This window comes from Zonotrichia albicollis, chromosome 1 (genome assembly GCF_047830755.1).
Source record: "Zonotrichia albicollis isolate bZonAlb1 chromosome 1, bZonAlb1.hap1, whole genome shotgun sequence".
NCBI lineage: Eukaryota > Metazoa > Chordata > Aves > Passeriformes > Passerellidae > Zonotrichia > Zonotrichia albicollis.
In genome coordinates, this window is record NC_133819.1 from 85,253,046 (window position 1) to 85,275,371 (window position 22,326).

Sequence of the window (22,326 nt, forward strand, 5' to 3'; positions counted from 1 at the left end):
TTACTCGTGACATTTAGCAGACTCCCCTGAAGGGAACTAAAACGGAGTTAAACAAATTATGAGGAGGCTGCACAGAGAGATTATTTTGTTATCCAATGATATTCCATGTTTAAAATTGAGGTGGTTTTCTTCCTTCATGAAGAAACTAAACCTACTCTCTTTTACCATTCATACTTTAAAAATAGAAGGGTTTTTTCCAGTTTTGTTTCTCTGACCCTTCATTAAAGAGAGCAAAATACTTTGATAGAGAGGAAAAGAACACTTTGCTATTATCCCCTTATCCAGAGCCAGTGTTTCTCAAATGCCTCCAATGAGTTGATAGGATGAAATGATCAGTGTATTTACATCTACAAAAGAAACCATTATTGCTCAACCTGCTTTACCTCCTCAGTTTGTACCTTAAAAGGTTTTACCACTATAATGGATTGTCTTTGATTAAAAAATTCAGCAGAAAGCATATCTATACAATATAAATTATTTCATTTTAGGCTTTCAAAACATTTGTCAAAATTTTTTGATTTTAAAGTAAGGTAGAATAATTAAAAAAAATTATAAGGTAAAACTTGTGAAAAGAAAAGATCTTCTATTCTGCCTTTATAGCCATCTTCTCACATACATTAAAAGACCGGTTATTTTTATATTTATCTGCTGTTAAACCACTAGTTTCTAAATTCGATCAAAAGCTGACTCACAGATCATTTAGGGTTCCTTAAGGTTTTACAGAGCCAAGTTTAGGGTGGCTTGGGTAATTTTAGTAAAACATAGAGCTAACAGGCAAAGAAACCCTGAGCAGGAGGATATTTGGAGAGGTAAACACAGGTTCATCAGAAACTAAAGTTTATTTCAGAAAGACAGCTCTGCTGCTGTCCTGCTGGGGAGTGCCAGGAGGCAGAATTGCCCCTGGTTTTATCTCCCCAGAGTCACATCAACTCTGTCTTGGCACAACAGCTTAGCCAGTACCTGGGTCTCTGACAGGGCCTTGTGTTAAATTCCCAATGGGATGGCTCAATTTTTTCCCAGGGCATGATTTGGTTACCTGTCTGTCTTGTATGGCTAAGAAATACAGTAAAACCAGTGGAGGTGTACTCAGGTGTCTCTCAGGAAAGAAGGCAGCTGTTTATGGCACTGTAACACAACACAGAACACACAAGGGCACACATCTGGGTCCTCTGCTTGTAGCTGTACCCAAGCCCTTTACCCCTCAGACAGCATGTAGGAGCTAATTCCAAACTAATTGAGCAGTGACACAGAATTTCTCCATATTTTTGGGTACTCAAGAACAGAATTGTTGTAAGCCATAGTCAGAGTAGCCCATTTTTTAATTCCCATGCAGGTCTGCACAGTTTACAAAATAAAGGTTTTTGAGCCCAACTTTAGTCTTCAAGTGTGCTTGAGGAATGATACAAAACAAGATGATTGTGGAGTAGGACCGAGAAAAAAAACTTCTATGTCACTGAGGTTACTGCTCTGGACCACATGAGAGCTCAGTCTGGGTTATCTTAACTACCAAGAACCCAGAAAGTTACTCCATCAGCTTTCCATGGGACAACCTTCCCCTTAAATCCCATTACAATGAGCTCTGCCTAGTCACAAGCTCTAAGAACATCTTTGCTTTTTGAGCAGCTTCATGAAAAACAGCAAATAAAACTCCACCATGTCTTTAAAGAATTCAGCTTTTCAGTGTTTTTGTGACACCTAGGATATGCAGTATAAAAGGCACAGATCCTCATCCAACTCTAAGATAATTCACTTGACTTCAGAATTAGTAAATCTTTAGGCTGAATAACAGAATCTGAAGGATATTAAGCATTACTGCTCCATTCACAACATGCATTTATCTGAAAGACGCTTACGTAATTTTTACACATCTTTCTTACAAACCTTCTAAAAAATGTCTGAAGCCCTTTTTGAAGGTACTCTCTCGGCCAGTGCTGCCCTACTCACAGACAAAGTGCACAAGTGTTTTTACTTATCTGGAAGCTTTCTTTCTGCCTTCAAAATGAAGTAGTCCACTGCTGGTTTGCACATGAATGGATGACCCAAAGTTTCATCCCATACTCACATGCTTACTAGCAGGTTGACTCTGAGGTAAAGATCCAGGGGCCAGCACTGGAGAGCTTGCAGGGCTACAAAGTTCTGGGAAAGGGTTTGGGATGGCCGGCAAAGATGATGTTCGGAATTGCTGTTCCTCTTCTTGAAGACGCCTGTAGACACAGAAGCACTACACATTAAGAGGAGCAAAATGGCACCACTAGACCTGGCTCTCCTGCCCCAGCATTTGTGATAATGACCCTAAAAACAAGGAATCAAACCCATTCTTTTTCTAGGTAACTACTATACAGTTACAGCACTCTGTACTGTACTATACTATACAGCACAGTGTATAGTATACACTGTATACTATACAGTTACAGCAACTCCTAGTGCAAAGTAGATAATTGCATGTAAAAAATGACCAGTCAGGCATCCATGCTTGTTTTATTGCTCATAATTCGATTACTTGGGTGAGTAACTGAGGTAACTGTGCAAATAAAATAAACAAAAATATCTATCTGTATTCACTGTTGTAAGCACTAGATTACAAGCTTAAGCTGTGTGTGCCAGAAAGTCAGTAAAGCTCTTCCAAAGCAATGTGAAAGAGGAGAAAACAATGGCAGTCACTCAGAGCCAAATTCCAAGTGGACTTGAAAACAAACATGTACCCTACTGTAGAGTTCTCTAAGCTGAGACTTAAACCAATATTGTCACCTCATTATAATACCAGATTCTATCTCCAAGCAACTCGGCATTTCCTGAGAAATAAAAAGGCAAAGACATGGCTTTAGCAATAAGCAATTAGCTGGAATTGTACCCTCCCACCTTATGCCTGTCCTACAGTTACTGTTCAGACAAGTTTGCATCCACCAAAGTATGCCTCATGAGTCTGCATGTAACAGTTTCAGGTCCAGTTTATGGTACCCCTGCAGTGCCCACACCAACAAAAGAAAAACTAAAACCTACAAAGAAAAACTAAAAGAACCTAAAAACTAAAAGAAAAACTAAACCAGAAAAGCTGTAAGACCTATTCATGACTACACAAATGGCTTTTGGTTTCCCTGCTGCCAGGGTATCACCACTGAAGATGCATTAGCTGACTGCAGCACACTGCCCTTCAATGCCTAAGCAGAAGGCACCATCTAGTGGCAATCATGAAAGTTTCCAAATCAACTAACTACTGGATTTGAAAGGCAAATCATTAAAAACTCAGTTTGCTCTCATTTTTCTGCATGCCTTCAGCAAGCAAAGCCTTCTCAACAGAGCTGTCTGGGAGAGAGCTGCTGAGTTTGCCCGCGGCAGCGTGCCCCACTCTGGGCACTCTCATTTGTATTTGCCTGTACCTGGGGGATGGCAAAATACAACTACTGTGAACCCTGCTCCACAGGTAACTTTGTCCTGCAATTTAGTTGCCTTGGTATTCCATGAACGAGTCTTACAGATCTGGGGGGTTGCAATTAACAGCAGTTCTAACCGTAACTATGAACTATGCCAACAACTACTTGACCTGCTTCATATATTTATTTTTTTTTGTGCTCCCCATGTGTGCAGTTCTCTACAGCACAGGGTAAAAGGACAGTGTAAGATTTCTTCAGACCAGTACATGTCATATCTGTGCAACAGGGCGCTGCACTGCAAGTTTTTGACTGACCTCCACTGTAAGAAGTGGAACCAATACAATTAGAAAGGTGTGGTTTCCTGAAGCTGGGAGTTCTCTGTGCTGTGCTCTGCTGTGGCTGTACAGCTGCCAGTGGAGCATTTACTTCATAACTGACACACACATAAACCTGTGCTCCTAGGAGACCACAGTCAAATCACTCTGTTCTGGTGGCAAACAAGATGGATCCAGATAACCCTGAACAGAAGCTTCACCATCACCCTCTTTGATGATGATAAACACAGGATGTTCTGGTGTGCATTGAAGTATAGATTTCAAAAAGGCAGAGTGTTCTATAGTAAGAGTTGCTAAGTTTTTAAACACCAAAAATAATTTAAGTGATTTGACTGAGATATTTACAAATTATCAACAGCTATAGGACTCCAGAGAGTACATTTTCCAGTACAGCCCCATTCAAGGTTAACTGTGAAATACCTGTAGAACTGATGGCATCATTAGCTGACCTAGCTGCACTGCATATCCATTCAAATAGAAAAGTTGCCTGTCTTACAGATACCATTCCTATAAGCAATACATCAGTGTTAAGAGTTAGAAGCCACCCCTTCTACACATGGTATTTTTCTTTTATTATACTATTACTTTTCACTTCCTTCAAAGAACAAACTGCTAACTAGCAGGAAAAAAATTAGTTTACCTACTCATGCTGATAGGAGCTGCCTTCCTCCTGCTGCCTAAAAAGATTTTAAGAACCTGTACATCACCTATATACTCTCCCATCACCATCAAGAGTTTTCCTCTTGAAGCCTGAATTCCAGTCCTCAGCTTTACAACAGGGGGACACAACTTTAATACTTTTTTTGGTAATGACTTAACACAGTGCACTGAAGTGAGTGAGCTGAAAGTGTCCTGGGAAGAACAGATAGCTAAATAAGAAATTTTTTTTTTTTTGTTTGTTGGTCTTAAACCATTGAGGAAACCTCCACAAAGAGAGAGGAACTTGCTGTGTATCAAAAGCAGTTAAGCATACCCTCATCTGTCTACATGATCTCTTATGTTTAATAAAACCTATAGGCTGTCAGTGGACACCAGACTTGAGAGCACTGGCTTTAACAGTTTGGAAAAAATCCAAATATGGATATAGCTTCTGCCAACTGGTACCAATGAAACACTTCTACAAATCAGCTACTGCAGAAACCTCAAACCTTGACTAAAAGAAGGGTGATAATATGTGGAAATATTATGTCCTACACTTTTCTACACAGAAGTCCAGTCTAACGCTAAATTCTCCTTTAAAAGTGGATCTCCTCTTTTAAAACACAGCTCTTTTGAGGCCAGTTCACGCCACCTTACGGAAGAGGAGGCGAGTGCCGCGTCCCTACCTGACAGCCATGATGCGCACGGGCTGGGAGCGCTGCACCCGCTGCCGGGGGGACGTGGGCTGCGGGGCGCCGGGCCCCGGGGACGGCAGCTGGCTGCGGCTCAGCTGCCCGTTCTGCAGCAGCGGAGCCGTCTCCGACTGCATGCTGCACGTGGAGTATAAGCTTTCAAACGAGGAGTTCATGTCGTTCACCAGAGCTTCCAGGTCCACATCGTCATCTGAAAGACAAAACGAAGGCAGTGTAACACATCTGGAAGTCCCAGGCGAAGGAAATGCGGCAAGAGCAACGACTAAGTTTCAGTAAAATTGTAACATAATTTTTAAACTACATTTTTACAGTGCAAATTATTATTACAGAAATAATGTATTTTTCTAAGAGTAGAAAACCACAACAAGTAAGAGCCAGCAATGGAGATTTGTTTTGCCTCCCATGGAGAAAAGCTATGGACACAGAATAAATATTACAGTATTTACTCTCTCTCTCTCTCTCTCCCTATATATGTATGTGTGTGTGTGTGTATCACACAAGAATTTAGAGGGATTTTTTAATAACAACAATGCTAATGTGAAGCAGCACTTCACTTACTGATAAACTGCTATATATTTCCAAAGCCTATCACTTACAAATACCTCAGTTTGGCTTGGCAAAGTATCAAGTTTAGATTGTCCAACATTGTAATAAATACTTTGAAAGACTGAATAATTTAGAAGGAAAAAGAAATTAAGACAGTGCTGCAGTCCTGGAAGACATCACTATACAAGTGATTATTACATCTTGTTTAAAATCCTACCGTATTTTTGTGACATGGTATTTTGAAGGGCAGTCCAGCAACTTTCATATAGAAAGATCTATCTGTATCCCTGCTCTTGCAGTGTGATAGATAGACTTCTACCTTAAAGAGTACAAAGTAAATCAACCAAGGATGTGGTGTGGCTGGCTGGAGGAACATCAGTCCCTAAAAAGGGCACCAATCTTTCTATATTCGCCACCTTACCTCACTGTAAATAAGTAACTTGTGCTGAATCATTCCTCCTTAACGATCATAATTACTCTGCAAGACAAGAGAACTCTGCAAGCCCTTTGCACTAACCACTCTCTGAACTCCTCTCGCAGAGCACTGTAATTACTCCCTAGCCACAAGTTACATCACTCCCTATCAGGAGTTCAGCAGGCTGATGAACACACACATTGATATCTGCTTCTGGTTACAGCACAGCCACTGCCTGAACAGCTACTCCTGACCCAACAGAGCTTTGTGCAGCCAAAAATGTGCCCTTATTTTCCAGCTGTATCAACTGGCCTGGCAAAACATACCACTGCTGCCAGCAAACTTTCTGTCTCACAAAACTCTTCATGACAGGGATGGAAAGTAGAGACAAGTGATGGAGCTGGTCTTTTGCTGTGTTTTATAGGTAAATGAACCATCAGAAGCAGCTTGCAACCAGCTGCACTATTTTCTTTCAGATACCATAAATTATTTTGTACAAATATCACATTTCTTGAGGTTATAATGTAAAACAGGCATCGCTCAATTTCTGTCCACCAACAACATGCCCTGATAACCATAATGAGATCTGAACATGGCATTTACATGGCAATTGTATTGGGATGCTGATGACCTCCATTCTCAGTGTTGGGTGAACAAAAGACCTGCTCAGAATTAAACAGGTTTCTGGTCATGCCCCTGCACCTGAGCTCTATTTAGTGACCTGAAACACCAAGTTTCTCACTGCAAGTCAGTAGGCTCTTTATAGTAAAGTAACAGCCACTTAGAATGTACTCAAGAGGATTTCAAGGTTTACACATGTCAAAAAAAAAAAAAACAACAAAACTGAAACGGAAAAAATCACCACATCATCCCACAAACAGGTTTCTTCCTTTCAATTATTTATGGTAATTTCCCTCAATTTTTTAATTTAACAGCTACTACACTACTGCTGAGACTCGCCTTCACTAGGTTACACCATCTTCTCTGTATGTCAGCTAGCTGATGCATTTTCAACAATCTAAGCTTTGCTTTTCTTGGACAAAGTCTACAATAATTTTCCTGCTATTTTTAGTGATCTTGAGACAGAGCTGCAACTTAAATTTCATTCCATCCTCCAGATTCTTATCCTATTTGGAGAGGACATATCAAAAACACTTCTTGAGCAATCACAAGGGAACCACAGAAGTAGGAGTATAAAGAGGGAGAGGCCAAATTACAAGGCTTTTAAATTTTATCATTCATCTAAAGTACCGAGCTGCAGGGTGTCAGATGGCTGTCAAGTAAAAGCTTAGGGGTTGGATGCAGGAGACATAAAAGACAGACCCTGACCACAGAGTCAGGGAGTAAATGACAGCAACTAACAGCAATTGTTTAGCATGGTGAAAAGCAGAAAGGGAAGAAAGTCTAGGCATATATTCATTCAGTGGAAGTCCATATGGCTTGATCCCTGAGGGTGCTAATTTATTAACAATTTAGACAAAGCTATTAGCGTGCAAGATCATTAAGTTTTCAGGTGATTGTAACATGGGAGGAATGATTAAGAGTCATCTCAAGCTATCCCTGAATAAGCAAACAGTTGCAAAGGTGTCCTATGTAGCCTAATATACATAAAATGAGGTACTTCATGCAAAACACTAAGCAAAGCAAGTACATAGTTTAAAGCATTGAATTACCATTAGCCGGCATTTAAGAATATCAATTACACACCTAAATTCAATTTCTAACAGGACAGACACTGACAAGGTGCATATAGAGTTCTCCTAATAATATGCTGCACTGAAGTCCAGAATCTGGTTTCACTTCTCTGTCACCTCCTTTTCTCTGCGGGTGCAGTACTGTTCATAATAGCCCTCAGTCTTGCTAAAACTTTTGCAGCAGCAAAAGATCCTTAAGATCCTTAAGCTTGTTGAAGACAAAGCCTGCAATCTTGAATTTCATACAGTTTCATCTCTATACAACGGCATTTACTACTAAATACCATTATGTTTTAGAGAGATTTCAGCATGATGCAATAGGAAACCTCACTGCTGCAGCCTACACCTCAGAAGTGCCAGCAGATGTCTCAGCCTGCCAAGTAATCCAGGATGTTACTGTGATGGCTCTCCACAGAGTTTAACTTAACAAAAATCAAATAAGCCCTCTACAGGATTTTTAACTGTTTCAACCATATGCAGGCATACAGTTCAGAAGGGTATTTCATATACAGTGCAATCCTTCAAAGTATCTCTCTCCACCAACCAGTGAGATCCCGCCTCCCTCAAGACAACCCTATGCAGAAAAAAAAAAACAAACTATTGACTAAACTAAACTGACTTTGAGAAGGCTTGCTAGTTAACAGCAAAATTTGAAAATTATTGGACTTTGATCTAGCACAGCACCATGCTGGTCCTCCAAGCATGCACACACAGATTTTGTGACTGACCTGAAAGAATCTAGCAGGCAGAGTTACAGGTTGCTGAGGAGCTTCCAGCTCCCCAAATATCTTGCATATATGCAGTTCCAGGGATACAAAAATGATATATTCCCTAATCTGTATTGATCTCTGACATAAAATCAAGGAGTAGGAAAGTGGATATTCAAAGTCTATTCTTCCATTTCAGGTGAGAAGCACAGAAGCACTTGCCACCTCCTTGCACAAACATGCAAACAGCCCTTTGCTTTTGACTGTCATTTTTAAATGAGAACACTTGCAAAACCTAGGTCTGACACACTTCTGGTGGTGGACAGGGTACTGGCAGTTTTGTAGACTCTTCTGTGAACAATGTTCTTTCCCAAACTAGAACCAAAGTGCACACACTGGCAGCTGTCTGAACTTCCTTTTGTTTCTTTGCCCACAATTTGTTAAACTTTGGCTTTGTTCAGAAACCAGCTCCACTGGATGTTGCAAGTAATATTTTTGGTAGAGTAAATCATTATTTCAATTACAAGAAAAGATTTAAAAGTCCCATTCAAGGAAAGAGGAAAACTATGTTACAAAAGCTCGACTAAGCTAGTTAAGCTAGCTAGGTAGGTACGCTGTCATGCTCCATTTAAAAAAAAAGCACCTTGAATACATTTTTAATGTTTTCAAGCATAATACAGGAGGGATGATAACCCCTAAATTAAGCCTGAGCAAACTTTAATCTGTACTTAACCATGTCCCACTTGCCTTTCTGCTTCTAGTCCTTGTCTATCCCCTAGATCCTCATTTATTTACTTATTTTGGTAGTTGTTGGCCTTGACATGTTAAGCTCAGCTAACAAGACTAAGCAGGATCCCACTTATTCTGAAGCGACACAAAGCTGAAATGATCCTGCTCATCTTCAGCTGTGCCAGCTTCCTGAAGAAAGCAGGTATTTTCATGGCTGTCAGGGGGCTCACTGCATCACAGAAATTCTATTTACTGAAAAAGAGATAAACATGGTTGACTACAGACCAGGATGCATTTAATGTCTCTAAATGAATGTACAGCAAACATCCTTCCTTTTCACATACGGTCCACAATTCATAGGGAACACTTTGAAAAACATCACAGGACTTAAATTAATTGTGATTTAAGAGGTTTGTAAAAACATTTTATCTAAAAAAAGAAATAATTTCCTTCTTGTTTGTTCATTTTTAAATTTAATCATCCAGCATTATCTCTTGTATCAGTTCCCAGAGATAAATGATGCAAGAGCTACTAGGAATTCAGAAGAAGATTTATAAAAAGACTATAGCATTTTTCTGTCGCCATGGAATTAAGTCTGATACTATAAGAAACCTAACAGCACATCTATAAACAAGTGTTTGATACAGATAGGCAGCTGTTGATTGATCACCTATTCCTATCTGATAACCTAGCATCAGCAAAATGAGTTTCAGAGCAGCACATTCAAGGGCCATGTTGACAAAACAAAAAAAGCTATGATATACCTAATGTAGGATTTCACTGAAGTTAGCTGAGTAGAGCATGGTATCCAAGTTGTGAGCAGCCTCTCCAGCACATATGAATTAACCCTCAAGGAGACAGATGGAAACAGTGAAAGAATAGGAACACACAGTTGCCTACAGCCTACCATCCTGCATTGATGATGCAGTGACACACTATGTAAATCACAGGTGATACAAGGAAAATACATTTATAGTAAAATGAACAGAAGAATTGTATCAGAGCTTGAAAAGGGAAAAAAAAGAGACATAAAAAGTACTTGTGGTATCTATCTCAAGATTCTGTTTCAAATCCTCTAAAACCACATGTAAGTTCTTCTGATTCATACTGGTGATGCAATTACGTTTTGCAAGGGTTTTGGCACTGTGTAAATCTCATGTTTTAGGATCAAAAATGCAGGTAAGGATTCCCACAGTGAGATGTGTACACAAACTCTTTTCTCAGACTGCCCTTCATATTAAGGGCACCCCTTGCACAAGAGCACTGCAGCACGTACCTCCAGTACCATGTCCAAATGCCATTTTAGAAAGACTTTTCAGAAATCTCCATCACTACAATTTTTTGAAAGTGTACTATTACTGACAACACACAGTTGTTGTGATGCAAAGAGAAGTCCATTCTAGGTAACACTCCTACTCCTCTATTACTTTCTCCCTCTGACCATGTTACTACACTCACTATGTTTACACAAAAGTCTCATATCCCTCCAGACTCTGGTTTCAGGTTCCACTAATGCCACAGGCACCAGTTGATCTGTAATTTCAAACAATTGGTATCCACAGCCCCCTACAGATGCATGTATTTAGTACTTGGCAGCTTCTACACCTCTGAGAGATGCATGCAACAGAAGGTGGATGATAATAAGCAGATCTCTTACAAATTTTTAAAAATCCCACAGTGCCCTCTACAGTGATGCTACAGCTGAATGACACCCTCCGTTCCCAGTATCAGGCTCCAATTCTATGCAATCTCTCCCCTCCTGATTTCTTGAAAGCTCCATATGGATGGGAAGTTTAGCACAAGAAACAAAAAGACAACATAAAAAAAACATTTGCAAACCCTATGCTTTCACAGTGTTCTCCAGATCAGACAAGGCTGTCAGACAGAATTACAAAAATATCAAGACTGCCTCAATTGAACATTAGAAGCTCACAGGGTTTTTTTGTTCATTTAAAGTGAAAGAAGACACAACTTTGTGTCCTAGAGGCATCACTCACCCCAGAGTAGCCACAACCTGAATTAAAAATTACAAGCCTGAACCCCAAAGCTTTATATGCCTTGTAAGTCTCCTTATGAGCCTCTGCACTCCTTTCCTTTATTGCATTTTAACATTCTTCAGCTTAAGTGAAATCCTTTATTTTGTACTGTAAGTATGGCTGCTGGCCTACAAAACCTCAAATCGGTGCATGTGCAGCTTGCAAAATGCTAAATGGACCATGCCGTGGAGAGAAGGACAAGAAATAGAGATGCTGGTTGGTAAAAGAGCATGAAATTGAGATAGGCATCTGTGCTTTTTGAGCACACTGAAACCAGACAGCCACACAGAGAAATCAACAGTGAACTTGTAACTGCTTCAGTATTCTCCAGGTGATTTTTAAACACCACACACATCTATTCCCATTTCTGCCAGTATGGCTGTGATGGCTAACACCAAGTATACACACTTTAATTACAGGTGCCGGAGAGAACTCTCTTTATTATTTCACACCTCTTTTCTAAAGGTTCATGGTTGGACTCCAGATATGTCCTTAAAACACACCTGATAGATTTCTTGAAATAGAAGACACATTAAATTGAACAAAATTAATGTTGCTAGGTAACAACTATAGGAATAAGCTACATATGAGACGTGCTCATAAAAAACTGAAGCTTCAATGAGTAACAGGAACAACTGGCTATAGGTGCCCTGCAGCAGGAAGGAATGAAGTTGGGCACTTGGATTAGTGGGCAAAATAGAATTAGGAATTCTGACAGAAAAAGATGGAAGGCTAAAAAATGAAAAATTCAGTTTTTGTCCAGTTCACACCTAAAGCTTGGCATCCCAAAAAGTGAAGATGATGAAAGCTAGGTATTTTGGGGAAGGGAGGATGTACAAGGGGGTTTTATTTGCTAATTACGAGGATAAACTACAGCAAATCATGTCTCTGATTGAGATTTTATTGGTTTTGCCCTTGGATGGTGCTGCAATTATTCACAGATAACGTTCAGAAGCACTTCCCACTGTACATGGTGTCGTTTCTCACCCAAGGACTGCAGAGTCAGATTGGTCCTTTTGCAGAGTGGATGGATGGATATTGGATATTGGTTCCCTTGACAGACAATTGCTGTGGGTGGGTATCACCACCACCACTGCTGAACTCACTAGACTCCACTGCACACGTAAGTGTTGAAGCACTAATGGCATCAGCAGGAGAGAGGCGCTTGAAAGCCAAGGAAATCATCTAAACCGCCTAGAATTCTGATTGATTGCACATGTTCCAACTATAAGAGATAAGATTAAAATATGTAAGTCATGGCCAGTCCCTTTTCCAGACTGACGCAGACCATTTAGAAAACAGAATTACTGACACCCATTTTCTCAAAGGAAATCTGCAGCCTTGGGAAAAAAAAAACCCAAAAAACAACCACAAAAAAACCCCAAAACCATAACAAAACAAAACAAACAAACAAAAAACCCCTCAAAAAAAAAAAAACACTAAAAAAACCTAAAAAAACCAAAAACTAAAAAAAAAAAAAAAAAAACAACAACAAAAAAAACCAAACACCCACACCACAAGAAAGCATACCTTCCTTCCTAAAAAAGCATCAGGTCAAAGTTTGAACCCAAAGCCAAACAGCTGATCCTGTGTCACTGCACATTGGGACTGCCCACCTCCTCCTGGGGGAGCACACCCTGGTCCAGCTATCGCTGATAACAGCAATCAGCCCTTCCAAACCCTCTTTGCAGGCCAGGGACTGCACAACCACTGCTGCAGAGTAACTATTGAGTAAGCACATCACTTAAGCAGAACACCATATTAAGCAGACCTCCAGGAAACCATAATTCTTGAGCAGATTACAAAATCCAGTGAAAAGAGTGATTTTCAAGTAACTGGTAACATCTGCGGGTTTTTTCCATGAACATGAGGCTCAGTGGTTTTCCTGTACCTCTTTCTCGTGTCACCTGCTTTTAATTCACTGATTTAAGAAAAAGACTGATAAAGACCTTTAAAAAGAAAGTATTTTTTCTTTGGGTTTATCAAGACAAGGAAAACCCAAACCAGCCTCAGCTACCCAGATAGAAGCAGCACCACAGAAGGCAGAATGGGATATTCTTTCAATTGCCAAACCTGGGGTCAGAGTAGACTAATCCTCAAAAAAAACCTCAAGGACAGAGTGGTTACATTGGTGAAGGATGCAATACATGACAGAGTGCACAGATGGATTTTCCTGGCCCAAAAGGAGACAGGAACAGAAGGAAAGCTGAAGCTTAAGTCATAGCTTTGTGAGGAGTAGTCATGAACCTACAGCCTTGTTGTGGCCCACCCTTAACTCAGGACAAAAAAGAAAAGAGTGAACATGAGACACAGACAGATCAAGTGACCCCAGGGATTCTCCATTCAAGTCTTACCTTCCTGGTGATGTTAACTGGGTGCCACACTCCTGATGCATTACCTCAACAGCAAAACTGAGAAAGCAAGCCCTGCCAATACATCCCAAAATGATGATCATGCAAAGACTGCCACTTACCCTTCAAAAGAAAGTATGTGTGGAACACCGGAGCAGCAGAAGGGCTCCTGGCCTGTGCAGCCCATACAAAACAAACACAAAATCCACTGGAACTTTTCAGACAACAGGCAAACAAACCCATGTTAACCTACTGAGCCATTAAGGAACTTACAAGAGCTGAAGAAGCACAACACTGGGTGGCAATGAAGAAGGGAACTGAAATACTGTCAGATGACCACAGGGTAAATGCTTGACTGCATATTATATCAGACAGTCACATTTATGAGAGAATGGCTCTAAAAAGATATCTTGTATCAGTGAGAGCTGCAATTTGACACAGAAAAGGTCAGGTTTAGTTGCATCTTTATTGAGATTACCCAGTCCTACATCAGAAACAGAATAAAAAGCTTTAAAATACCTAATAATTAAATATTTTTCTTACATTTACATGAAAAAAATTATTTTTCCGAATTTACTTTACCATTTTCCATATACAGATTTCTACTCATAGTGCTTCTCTAAAGTTTTACTTGGATATTTTATTCTTATTGTTCGTGTCCAAGAAAAAGAAGAAAAAATGAGAATGCTAATCAAATATAGACAAATAACACTACTACACAAGTGACAGTTCAAGAGGAAGTTTAAAATTCACACAGATGAGAAGAGCTACACGTGTGTTGCAAATCAAAAGCTATTAAAGGCAAAGTTAAAGACAGTCAAAGCATCTATTGCTTTCCTTTCAGGAACCTGTGCTCTCCCTCCCTGATTAAACACCATAATACCCAGCTGAGTAATCCCAGCTGAACAATCCTTACAAATCAATATAAATACCACTGCACGGATTAGTCCCTCCCATCCTGCCAAGACAGCCCAGGCTTTATCCCTGCTCCGGGAAACATCGCACACAAGCTCCTAACGCGCTGCCTGCCGGAGCTCCAGCCACAGCCGGCAACGCCCTGCCTGCTCCAGCACCAGCGGCTGCTCCGAGAGAGCATCGAGCATCACCCGACTGCTTGGGGAGGCCCCTGCCTGGCAGCCAGCAAACTCCAGCTTTCTTGCATAGTGGGTTTCATTTCAAACCCCCTCCACAACAACTTCAGCGAAGCTTTCAAGTCAAAAGTGGTTGGATTAGCCCAGAAAGTCCATTAGCATTTCTCTTCAGGAAGTGATGGGTCTGCAGAGCTGGTGCTGAAGCATTATTATTATTATTATTATTATTATTATTATTATTATTATTATTATTATTATTATACTAAGCATGTCCCAAATCACCTGATACCTGAGCTAACCTTTACTCCCAAGGTTAAACCGTGAGTTTTGAATTTTGCCCCAAACAGGTTTGTTGCTGGCTCACAAAGCATGTTGGAGGACGTAATAGAAGTTCCAAAAGTTGCACACAGCAATTAATGAATCAGCTATTCTTCCAAGTTAATTAAATATTGCGTTTTCAGCATATAATAGTTACCTAGCTATGACTGATGGACATACAAAGCAGACAACTTGGAATATTTCATATTCAAGGTACTTCTTGTCAAACTTAACAGAACCAAAGTCATGTGAAAAAGTAAAATGCTTAAACGCCAGGGTAATTTTGGTTTCTTTTTATCAGTTGCTTTAATAGTTCAGTATTACCTGCAGTTGTTATTTTGATAAAATATCTACAAGAGACTAAACTAGGGGAGAGTTGTTTGGAATTGCAACACTAAAAGACATTAAAAAAGCCTCCTTGAAGAGGCTGTTGTGGACTTCTAGAAACTTAATTGTTTCTACAAGAACATTAGAAATTGCCTCTGACTTGACTTTTAAACGCAGTACCCAACAAATAATGATGAGCAAGCCTAGCTACCTTAGCTTCACTTCAGAGACAAAGGCAGCTGCCATCCAGATGTCCTCTTATTGCACAGGCAGCACCTTGATATAAGCTTTTCCTTTATTTCTTTGCCCTACTAAAGCAGCAGTGTTTTGGGGCACGCATTTAATTTCATCTGCACACAGATATGCTGCCCCCGAATCAGTTGTCTATTTTAGGCTCTTCTTTCAGGCAAGTCAAGCAGCTGCTTCTGTAAAATCACATAGTCCTTTGGGGTGCAGAATAAGGAGATCTCCTCCCTTGGCCTTGTCAGCAAAGGGTGGAAGATTTGAGAGGAATTACTGCTGTAAGGAAGCATGAACCTCCAGTGCATGAGAAGGGAACGCTCCAGTCCTGCCGCACGCACGGATCCCCAGATGGCAGAGCATATTGCTGCAGTCTCATCCCAAATGGCGGTGTGGAGCCACCGCTGAAGGTGTCTGCACCCCACTCCGCTCAGCAGGAAAACAGGCATTTATAAAAGCTAAAAGCTCTGTGATGCCTCTCTCTGCTGTGACTACACTGGTTCCAAGAATTCCCATTAGTCAACCTGTTTTGGTTTTTTTAACGTAAGATAGCAACCAAAAAAAATCCCAACCCCAATCAAGGATTATGTCACCAACAACTAACCCGAGACCAGCAACAATACGAAAGAACAAGTAATCTATATTTACCATTCAAAACTTCATTGAAAATCAGTAACATCCGCCTGACTTTATTAAAGCCTAAGAAAACCATGTGCTAATGTTTCTTCTGAACTCACCAAATCGAGTTTCTTTTCTTTTCAGCTAGACAAAGCCTCGTTGTTCGTGATTTATATAGCACAGTAAGCTACACTGGTGAAAATCAGTCAAGATCAGGCTCACCCAGACGGGAAATCTGCAGGTGTGCTATGCAGAAGACTCATCACAGCTCTGCATGAGTCAAAACAAACTTTTCCATTATGCCCGTTTTCCTTCTGAGATCCTCGTGCCTGATTTCACAAGCTGTGTGCATTCCCAGGTCAGGTACGCAGGGCATTCCCTGTGATTTTGGGAAATCAGCCTGCTGCTCTTCTCCATCTAGTTGGCATTCATGGAGCCCAATCCCCTGCCTAGACTCACCTCCTCGCACGTCCACAGAACAAGGCTGGAAAAAGAACACAAGATATTTTCCCTGAAGGATACTCAGTTAACAGACCATCACTTCTTACGAGGTTGTCTCCACTTCTCTTACCCCACGTGACAAGGATGTCACTCACTGGCACGCCCAAACAAGCTCGCAAGGAGCCAATGTCCTGCACTGCACAGCTTTAACTCACCCCACCACCCCTCTTAGGAGAGATGCCCCAAAAACCTGTGGACACAGGGTCAGTGTTCTCAAGAGGTGAGACAACCTGCTCACCTCACTCTGTTTCGCATCTGAAATACAGCACAGAAAAGCAGAGAAGACTGGTTTGCTCCGCCAAAAGCACGCCCACGTATTTACAGACCTAGAAAGGCTCAGACCTAGAAAGAGGCAATGCGTCAACAGGACAGAGCTCAAGGTAGGCCAGAAGTGCTGCTGTAAAGCCTGAAGGCTCTGAAGGACTTCTCTCAGTGGCTTTTTAACAAAGTCAGCACCTCCAGGTTAGCCACCATAGGAATAATACCCACGGGTGTCCCAGCGGCAAGCCTTCCCAGCCTCAGTTCTCCGACCGAGTGACTCATCAGTGATGCCACTCTAGCCTTAGAGGTGACCTGCATTTCAACTTCAGTGTATTCCACATTCTCCCCGTGATGTGCAATTTTTTCTGCTTAGGCTCTAAAACTCATTGTCATCTTTCTGAAGAATATTCATGGTTATTCTGGAGCCTAGAAGCTGTAGTGACTGGGCTCATCACCCAACTGTCTTTGAGTTGCCGACCTTGCAACTTAAAAACCTATCATCTGCAGTACTTCAGATTTCAGAGGGACTTGGAACACTCTACTATGTCTGAGCTCTCCAAGATTTTTCAACCACTTAAGGACAAACCACAAAAACATACACAAAAACAGTAACTCGCTTTTGCCCTTGAACACCAGCAAGCTCACAAATTAATTGCAAAGATAAACAAAAAAATTAGCATCCCCCACGAAGCCTTATTTGAAATATAAACTTACTGCCATCCTAGCTTATAAAAATGTAGAAGTGCATGCACATGCAAATTCTCGAGCAAGGTATGGTAATCAGAAGGGTTCCCAAGGCACAGCCACTCCTGCGCAGTTACAGATCCACTCAGACAGTGGTGCTGTAACACACCCTAACACCACACTGCTCCCAGCCTCTTCTTGGACATGGCACAAATTGCCTGCAATCTTGATTTGGACAGAAAGACTTAAATATTGTTACTGCAATCCTAACACCATTAATGAAATTACATACTAATTGCTTTGGTCAGTAGCACCTTATATACTTTAATTACTTAAGCAGCTGCTTGCTGTTAAGAACTCCAAATTTAGCTACATCTCATGTTATAGTTTGAAAGGTTTTTTTTTTTTTTGTTTAGCTGGTTTGCCCCATTTAACTCTGGCTTTTTTTTTAGCTGAAAATGCAACTAGCTTGACAGAATCTTGTCCTTTTTAATAGGAACAAAGAGACTTAAAAAACGTAACAAATTCAGATTGATCTTCCCCTTGAAGCTTCTTGGCTTTAAGAGAAGTGCTGCAACCTTCTTCAACCTCAATGCAAGAATGTCAGCTCCTTTGATGCATTTCTCAAGTATCCTCACATGACACAGCTCGCTGAAGTGCTGTCATGAACCACTTGCAGCATAATGTTTACATAAAGGCAGAAATAAATACTGTGCTGCTTATCACAGTCAGGTAAGCTGAAAGACAGTGATGACTGAAGCTTATTGTTACAATGGTGCACTGTGGTAAAAGATTTTAGTGCAGAACTGACATCAAATTACAACAGAGTTGGGGGTTTTTTTTGTACAGGATTTGCTTATTTGATTAAACTATGAAATTTGAGGGGTTTTATCCCCTCCTCTTATTATATGAGCTTAAAACAAGTCTCAAGCTTGCTATATCTGCTTTATAGACAATGTAAGAAATCAGTTACAGAAATGTACTGTTCTAGTTCATTTTGGGACAGCTTTAACATCACAAGATTTTTTTCAAAGCTACAGGCACAATAAATAATGCAAGACTACAATATTATCTTTTGGTATTTTACTCCCCTTTAAAAAATTCAAAAGCATTTTCAAATTCAAAAACATTTTCACTGATGTTCTTCAATCTTTTCTTAGATGGACTTGAAGACCATCTGACTACAAAAGCAAACCAACAAACAAGCACAGACTTTGCTTCCTTATTTGACATATTTACAACCTAAAGCACAAGCCAAGGCAGCTGCAGCATCAGAATGTATAGTTACCTAAACGTATTTTTAATCTTGAGTAGTGAAAAATAAATGAAGGTTATTTCTCTTTTCTGACATGCTTAAGCACCTAAACACACTTAACTCTAACCATAAAATGAATAAAACACCAAGATATGGTCTCAGAACAGGAAAGACCTGCACCAAGAGCTTCTGCACCATGTAAAGCACTAGAAACCACTTCAAAGTTTCCTCCATCTCCAACAGTTATCCAAAGGAGACACTCCATATGGGCTTCCTTTCAAATTACAATGAACTAATTTTGAGAGTTATCTTGCTGAAGAGCAACACCTACTTTTATACTTGACTCAAATGGATTTTAGATTCTTTCTGTCTTCCTCTTTCACCACAGTAGGGTACCATTTCATTGAGAGCTACTTATGTTCTTTTCTACCGTATTAACCTTTAATGTCCACTCTGTCAAAAATGTCTCCCAATTCTGCCCTCATTAAGGAGTCTGTCTGTTGGCCCCTTGAATCTGAGGATGCACTAGAAGACTGTCTTCCACATGCTTCCAATAAAATACATTTGTATAGGTCTGCACATTTGCCTCAAATACAAGGAAAGGTTGTGAACAACCAGTTCAATAGAAATGACTCCACATTTCTACTATCCTGTTAAAATATCTGAATTTCTAGCCCAGTATAAGTGTCTAAGAATGCTTTTATTGCTGCATTTCATTTCACTTGTCAAACCAGAATAAACTTCCTTCAGAGAAAGTGGTTTTTTGCTATTACAAGTACATTAGGAAGAGTGCCAGCGCAGCTGTACCACCAAACCCCTGGGAGACACCAGACCCTGGGGAATGCAAATGGTATGAGAACATCTCTTTTCAGGGCAAAGTCATCAGCACGGAGATCACCAAGCCTTCTTGCTCAAACACCCTTGCTGTAAGAAAGGAGGCATTCACCCCAGCCATGCCTTCAGCAAATTTCTCTGATCATCTCAGTTTGCCTTGGAGCCAACAGTCTGATAGATTCATCTCTCAACTTGCTCTTCAGAAAGGGATCTCTCTGTTTTGTATTTCACCAGCATAACACAGCAGGAGACATGTATCCTGGCCCAAAAATCTCTGTACTATTGCCATAGGGAGGAAAGGTTGAGAGGATTTTTTGTTTTGCTTTGTTTAGTCGTTTTTTTAAACAGAAAATTTATAGAGATACACAATGATAGAAAGATATTACCACAAACATAAATACTGTATTAGTAGACATCTTGGCTCCTAGAATAATGAAAACAAATTAGATCTCTTTCAATACTTTCATTTCAGCTACATACTAAAACCATCTTAAAGAAAGTCCATGGCTTTTCACTCATGTCTCAAGTGTTTTTAACTTATCTCTTTATCCCACATTTAATGCCTTTTTTTCTTTTTTTTTTCTTTTTTTTTTAAGTCATCTGGCAAGTCTAGTCACTGCTCCCAACTTTAATTTCAATCCCCACATGCACAAAGCTTCAAGTACCCTTCAGCTTAATTCACTGACCTCCTCCCTCCTGTGAGTCAAGAATTATGCACCATCAATCAAAGCACATTTATGGTACTTAGAAGCTGCATCATCTCTCATCACTTCCATGTCACAGGCTGCACACAAACAAGTCAATTTACAGAAAGGCTACCCATCATATCAAAGTAATACCCTGTGGTTTACCCAACACATTAGGACACAATCTCAGATATGTTCTCATTTCAGTCTTGACTTCATCTCTGCAGAACTGGTTCTCAACACCATGAACAACGCTGAAGTGAGACTTCATCTTCAAAAAGACGATGCACACTACTAAGTAAATCTCAACCCCTACTAAGCAGGTGTCATTATTTGACAGAAGTTCTGCAATAGCAATATCCTCATTTTACTGATGGGGAAAATGTAGGCAGATATCTACAGTTATTTGTTCAATTCCATGTAGAAGCTGATTCACTGAACGAGTGCTTCTAACTCTTTGTCCCGCTTCACACAGGCACAGTGGCCAACCCCAGTGAGTATTTCCCAACTTCTACACAGAAGGGGCTGTGGGCTGTGGGGTGGAGAGCCCATGGCTGCTTCTACATGCTCATGTAAAGAAGCACACACTTGTCATCATCCTGCCATGATTTCTGCAGTTCAGTTATTCTGAGCAGCTTATGGATGCCTGAGTCACTGAGGGTTGGCTACCACCACACGGGAGCCAGGTCTGCTGCTGCCATCATCACCCGCTACAGTTTGCAACCCCTCGTTCCCACCTGTGCCTAAGAGTCCAGGCAACACCACCGCCCAGGCTGTGGACATTTCTTACTCCATGTAACTTCCAAAAGCAGTGAGAAGTAACCATGCCCCCAACAAGGACCCTGCTACCTATAAAGCTGCCAGCCAGCCCACGGTCAATCACATTCTTTCAGCAAGGACTGGCTTTAAATACAGGCAGGACACTCTGCAGACATGCAGAGCTTACACAAAGAACCAGGAAGTTCCTGTAATCAAAGCCTGTACCATTTTACAGTCTTCTTGGTATCTGAAGTCTGACTTCATTCATGAATCTTAAATAATTTTTTAAACATAGAAAATCATGTTGATACTTAAATAAATATAACTCTGCCACTAAGAAAGCCTACTTTTCACATTCACCCAAAACCACAGATATTTAATAGCCAAGTATTTTTAGTTACTTTTTTTTTTTATGCACCACAGTATATGTTCTTTTTGACATAACTGAGTTAATGTATACTTGCTGATATAGACCATGAGTGCATTCCAGTGCAATCTGTTTGTCTCAACTAGAAGAGATATGTTCTTATGCTAGAAAAACCTTAAAACCTGAAGTCCTCGACTTCCCAGTCATCTGGCAGAACCAACCTTTATTTTATATACAGATTAGGAGAGACATTTCTAAGGAAGATCATGTTTAAGCTATAACTTGAACAGGGCATTCTCCTCTCAGCTGTACAATGTGTTATGTCTTCATGTGACAATCCCATTTTTTTATTACTTAAGCTCCAGAAAATTGTTTTAATGTGCAGAACAGGATACTAAAAACGCAAATTCTATACTTGTTCAGACTGCTTAAACTAAATTTGCTATAATACTGTCAGCCAACTTTTAAATCCACTTAATCTTCAAGCACAAGGACAACTTTTGTTTAGCATTTGTAATTCTTCCTCTAATTAAGACCTACTAACAAATGAAAAGGAGGAGCACAAAGTAGTTAATTGAAGGAATCCTAAAGCACCAGAAGCCTTTAGGAGCAGCAGAAGCTTGCAGGAGAACTGCAGTATCAGAAATACGCCCCATTCCACTATTGCAAACAAGCCTTACCTCACCCTCGCTCTCTTTCTCGCCCCTAGAAATGTTACAGAGATAGACATTGCTTGGCTTTTTTTTTTTTTTTTTTTTTTTTTAAAGAGAAGCAAAGTGAATTTCTGTATTAATTTCTAAGATGATAAAAGCTCTGCTTTAAAGATGAAGCTCATAAAAAAGTAAATTA

The 22,326-nt window shown here is 40.3% G+C and overlaps 1 protein-coding gene across 5 annotated transcripts in view; it reads right to left on the reverse strand.

Moving 5' to 3' along the window:
- Positions 1-22,326, reverse strand: part of GRB10 (growth factor receptor bound protein 10) — a 145,319-nt gene that overhangs the window by 51,263 nt on the left and 71,730 nt on the right. For all 5 annotated transcript variants that reach the window (XR_012581396.1, XM_074546236.1, XM_074546241.1 and 2 more), the window contains 2 exons: positions 5,032-5,248; positions 2,063-2,204 (listed from right to left, as the gene is read on the reverse strand). Coding sequence is in view for 4 of the 5 variants with exons in the window: in XM_074546236.1 (XP_074402337.1) it covers positions 2,063-2,204; positions 5,032-5,248 (359 nt within the window). In the remaining variant the exon portion in view is untranslated. The remainder of the gene's footprint in view (positions 1-2,062; positions 2,205-5,031; positions 5,249-22,326) is intronic.